The 5412-nt window shown below is 42.9% G+C and overlaps 1 protein-coding gene across 1 annotated transcript; it reads right to left on the minus strand.

The window, feature by feature from the left end:
- Nucleotides 1-2582: 2582 nt before the first annotated feature.
- On the minus strand, nucleotides 2583-3327 carry LOC122733055 (ferritin heavy chain-like). Its single transcript, XM_043973553.1, has one exon. The coding sequence runs from the start codon at nucleotides 3291-3293 to the stop codon at nucleotides 2742-2744; it is 552 nt and encodes a 183-aa protein (XP_043829488.1). The 5' UTR covers nucleotides 3294-3327; the 3' UTR covers nucleotides 2583-2741.
- Nucleotides 3328-5412: the final 2085 nt, after the last annotated feature.

Below are 5412 nucleotides of genomic sequence, written 5' to 3' on the forward strand. Positions count from 1 at the left end.
CAAGTCCACCTATCCCATCCATACAGTAAACATAATTGATATAGGGGCTGAGGCAAGAAGTGGTTAGGACCACGGACATAAAAGCTTCCTCAGGGGCCCATCCTGGCACAAAGAATGGTATCCCTGCCTGATATTCCAGGAGTGTTGTATATCCTGGAGGAGCACAGATAGATGGCTTGGTTGACCTTATCAAGTGACATTAGTCCCCCATTCAGAAGAATTGTTGCAGGAGAAGGTCTGAGGCCTGCTTGTAATAGGGTGTTTCACTGAAAGTACAGGTAGATGATATGGTCTGAAGGCATGAGCTAGGGGCCCAGAGAGTTCTCTTAACTCTATGGATGTTTCTACATGCTCAGCAGTCAAAAGGGCCTGCCTTAGTTACTGCTTCTCCTAATTGAATCAGGGCATTATCATTCCAGGTAGCAGAAAGTACACAATTCAAAAGTATAAGGAATAAAAGGCCCAAGGAGCAGAAGGGTCAAAAGTAAAAATGAGGGTACAAAGGAGAAGGAACACTCATTCCAGGCTGTCTGTCAGCAGAAGAGAAACTTGGAGATCCTCCACCAGTTCACAGGAATGTATGTCCTTCTTTTTCCTACTGTTTGATTCTGAGGAAACAAAGAGTTTAATTCGAGAAACACGAGTCCATGTATTCTGCCACTTAAGCTTTACAGCTGTGGGTGTTGATAGGATGACTCAATGGGGACCCTTCCATAGAGGCATTAGTTGCTTCTGTCCCTTCGTTTTCCAAGTTTTCAGAAACAGTAGGTCCCCTGGCTGGTCTGGGTGTAGAGGTTCCTGGCAATCCTCTGGTAAAGGTTTAGGAAGGGTTTGATTTGAGCCATTCTAATTCAGGTGAGTGCAAAGACCCAATCAAATCTTTGCTTCCTCACAGAGTTTGGTAAGGGTCAATCATCTTGATGTGGGATGGAATTTGAGGTCAAATTGATCATGAGTCATCCCAAAAGAATTACAAGACTCAGTGACTCAGTTTCCTAAGTTTTATTGTAATACTGTGAGTGACCACAGGGAGAGAACCAGAATAGTGGAAAGGTATCTCTCTCAAATAGTGAAAGGAAAGACAGTTATATTTATAGTATAGATAAATTGATTATCAGTTTCATTATAATAATCTCCACCTTAGGGAGATACAGGGGAGGGCCTGTTCTACTCATTATAATATTCTCCACCTAGGGGTGTTTCAGGGGAGGGCTTATCCTAATTTGGAGTTCCTGGGGTCCTAAGCCAACCCCCGAGGTGGGTACCTTTTTCATTGGAGGTGTGTTTTGGGGGTTTACATGTCATAAGGTAGATCTGGGGACAAATTTGGCCTTTTTTGCACATGTCTCTTTCTGATTCCCACAGCTAGTTTCAAAATATCTCCACTTTTCATCAGAATTTCTATACTCTTGTCATTTAGTCTAAGGTCATCATGGCCTCTCTTCCTCTGTTCTTGTTATGGGCATTGATTTCTGTGGGTACAAGAACCTGGTATGCTGACTTGTAAGTTATCCATTAACCGGAGTCTGACTCCCTTTTAGAGCTTAGGTCTTAGGTTTTTCTATTAACACCTTTTTGCCTCCTACATCAATCTGAGTAATCTCAGAGATGAAGGCAGGATCATTATCACTCTGGAGTGATTTGGAAAGGCCAAACCTAGGAGTTATTACTTGAGAAGGGTTTTTGTTATATCCTGCCCTTTTTCTGTTTTGCTGGGAAAGACTTCTACCCATCCAGTAAAGATCTACAAAGACTAAAAGTACTCTATACCTTTTACAAAGTGGTAAGTGAGGGGCAGCTAGGTGGTGCAGAGTATAAAGCACTGGCTTTGGATTCAGGAGAACCTGAGTTCAAATCCAGCCTCAGAAACTTGACACTAGCTGTGTGACCCTGGGCAAGTCACTTAACCCTCACTGCCCTGCAATAAAAAAGAAAACAAAAAACAAAAAAACCAAAACAATGTGGTAAGTGAGTAAAATCTATCTGCTGGTCTTCCTTTGGTAATTCCACTCATCTTTTGATTAGCGTAAGGGGAGGTGAAGGTTTGAAGGTCCTGGAGGTATTAGTTTGGGTGCAGAGGACATAGGACTTGCAGACATTTTGGATGGTGCCCTTACTCTTTTTTTTTTTTTCTCAACAAACATTCATTTTATTTTCCATTTACATGTAAGGATAGTTTTCAATGTTCATTTTCATAAGATTTAGAGTTCCAAATTTTTCTCCCTCCCTCCCTTTCCTCCCCCCTCCACAAGATCACAATCAGGTTATATATGTACAATCCACAAGTGTTCTTTTTATCAGTTCTTTCTATAGCAGTGCATAGTATGCTTCCTCATTAGTTCCTTGGGATTGTCCTGGATCATTGTACTGCTGAGAGTAGCTAAGTCATTCACAATTGCTCATTGAACAATACTGCTGTCACTACGCACAATGTCCTCTCAGCTCTGCTCACTTCACCATACATCGATGTTCATTAGTCTTTCAAGGTTTTTCGGGGATCATCCTGTTTGTCATTTCCTGTAGCACAAGTCCATTCCACTACAATCATATAACACAGCTTTTTCCATCATTTGTCCTTACTCTTTTTTTTTTCATCAGTACCAAGTCACTTTATTGGGATGTAAATGGTGGTAGTTTTTTGGTACAGATTATGAAAAGGTCAGATAACCAAAATATGCATGCACTGAAAGACAGGAGTGGCGCCCACAGTTCCCAGGTGTGGGGGAAGCCAGGTGTGTGGCTTAGCTCTCGTTGTCACTGTCTCCAAGGGTGTGCTTGTCAAAAAGATATTCCGCCATACCAGAATTGGGGGCCCCCATTTTGCGCAGGTTGGTTACGTGATCACCCAGTTGTTTGATGGACTTTACCTGTTCGTCCAGGTAGTGGGTTTCGATGAAATCACATAAATGGGGGTCATTTTTGTCAGTTGCCAGCTTGTGCAATTCCAGTAAAGACTGATTGACATTTTTTTCCAAGTGCAGAGCACACTCCATTGCGTTCAGTCCGCTCTCCCAGTCATCGCGGTCTGGTTTCTTGATGTCCTGCAGGAAGATGCGGCCACCGCGCTGGTTCTGCAGCTTCATCAGCTTCTCAGCGTGCTCCCGCTCCTCGTGGGACTGGTGCAGGAAATGCCTGGCAAAGTTCTTCAGGGCCATGTCATCTCGGTCGAAGTAGTAAGACATAGACAGGTAGACAAAGGAGGCGTGGAGCTCCAGGTTGATCTGCCGGTTGATGGCAGCCTCAGAGTCCTGGTGGTAGTTCTGTCGCACCTGAGAGGGAGACGAGGTCGTCATGGCGGCGGAGATGGTGGAGGCGGCTTAGACGAGGAGGCGGCTGCGCAGCGGCTGAGGCTGGGGTGGTGGCGGCGATGGCCGGCCGGCTGAGGCAACCGGCTGCTGCTCCTACGGTAGGACGGAGAAGTGTTGGTTAGTGGAGGTGAAGGTGGAGAGGTGGCTAAGGGCGGCTCTGGCCGGGAATCGAGCAGCGGGTTCCGTTCAAGCACTGTTGAAGCAGGAAACCGCAGCGACTCCCCTTCCCTGCGCTTCTGGCCTGTCCTTACTCTTAAAGAGAGACTTGACTAAAGTGGTTAGAACTTCCCTGCCCAGGTGAGTGGAATTGTGGAGGTCCATTGCAAATGTCCAAGTCATATTGGGAGTGGGGGGGAGGGAGGGAAAGCACAAACCAGAGAGTGCCACCATCCTGTTTCCTCAGGAACAAAACCTTGAATTTTAGCCTTTGTCTCCTCCTTGGTATAGGAAGGGGAGATACTTTGGGGCACAGTAGGGTACAAGGGGGCCAGGGCTAGAGTGGACAGGTGAATGGACCAACTGATCTAGCAGCAAGGTCTGCCCTGTGATTCCCCTATGCTATGGAGTTGATAGCTTGGTGCCCTTGGCAGGGCATAACAGAGACCTGACTGGACAGATTTATGTGCTCAAGTAGGTCCAGAATCTCCTTTCTGGGAGAATTCTTTGAGGTCAATAGTCCTCTTTCATTACAAATGGAAAACAAAATGCATAACTATCTTTATAACATAAATCAATCCTCCTAGTTACCATCCTCCCTCTCATCAAAATGTGTTTGCAATGGGGAGGAATCTCCATGTCTTCTAAACTGAAAAGATAACCCAGTTAATTTAGCCTTTATCATAATACCATGTAAGCATTAGCAGGCAGATGGCAAACCTGAGTATTAATGTACCTAGTTGTTTGGTATATTGAATGACTACCCATTTAGACTGAAAACAGTAAGATCTTACATACTTGCACTGTACTCATTTCTTCTACTGACTACTTGCTCTGATTATAGACATCTGCTATAAAAGAAAAAGCAGGGACATGATTATAATGGCCAGGATAAAACATCCATAGCTCTGTTCGATTTTAGGTAAGAGTCACAAGCGACCAACAGTCATGCAGTAATAGCCAGATTGATTCAGGAATAGCCAGGTGGGAAACATTTCCTGTTCAGCAGGAACACTTTGGGGAAGCTGAGCCAGGATCCTACCTTAGATGAGACCAAGATCGTCCTCTCTGCTTTTTCCCAGATATCTTCACCTGTAAGCAGCACATTCCCTCTTGTGGTATTGATTTGTGGCATTCTCTCAAGTGGTGGATTACTGACTTAATGATTCTGACAACTATACCTTAATTCAAAACTCAAAACAATATCAGTTACAGTCCCAAAATGTTTTATCTTAAATAGCAAATCTCTATTCTCATGGAGTTGCAATGAGCAAAAACATTTACCAGTAGACATACACACGTAAGAGGTTTCACATAACATCTTTCACTTGCTTTTTCTTCCCTTCTTCTAGAGTTTAAACTTATCCTGCTGTAAAGATCAATCATTAGAAATTAATTTTACATAATAAGCAACTTTATAAATTCTCAGTAAGACCATTCCTTGTCTAGGAATTTCACAACCCATAACAAGCTCTTTTCTGGCAAGTGTACAAATTAAGGGGAGTCTGGAAGGTCTTTTTCTGTGTCTTTTCCTATACAATAAATTACCAACTTAATAATAATAATTTACTCCATTTCCAAAATTCTTCCAGTGCTTTCCTCTTTGTCTTAGAGGAAACAAGACAATTAACGTAACCCATAACAAAAACAGGTACGAGTCATATAATTTACAGTTGTTTCTAATTTTAACACACACATACACGAATTTAAAAGTGACTTTAAAATTGACCAGTATTTTAGTTATCAAGACTGTAAATATCCAACTAGATCTTCCAATCAAACTTAATTATCTTTGGTTCTTCCTAGAAAATTGCAGGGAAGCACTTTAAGTGACAGTACACTCTTTTTTTTCCTCAAAAGTTTCCAAACTTTTTGCACTGTGCAAACAGGGTACAATTGTCTTCCTACTTGCTTTTTACCATGTAAAATTATCTGGATTCATCTCCCC

The sequence above is a fragment of the Dromiciops gliroides genome, chromosome 6 (genome assembly GCF_019393635.1).
Source record: "Dromiciops gliroides isolate mDroGli1 chromosome 6, mDroGli1.pri, whole genome shotgun sequence".
In the NCBI taxonomy this organism is placed as follows: Eukaryota; Metazoa; Chordata; class Mammalia; order Microbiotheria; family Microbiotheriidae; genus Dromiciops; species Dromiciops gliroides.

Bases quoted from the DNA above. Each gene is read 5' to 3' on its own strand.
- LOC122733055 (XM_043973553.1), bottom strand. From the start codon at position 3,293: ATGACGACCTCGTCTCCCTCTCAGGTGCGACAGAACTACCACCAGGAC.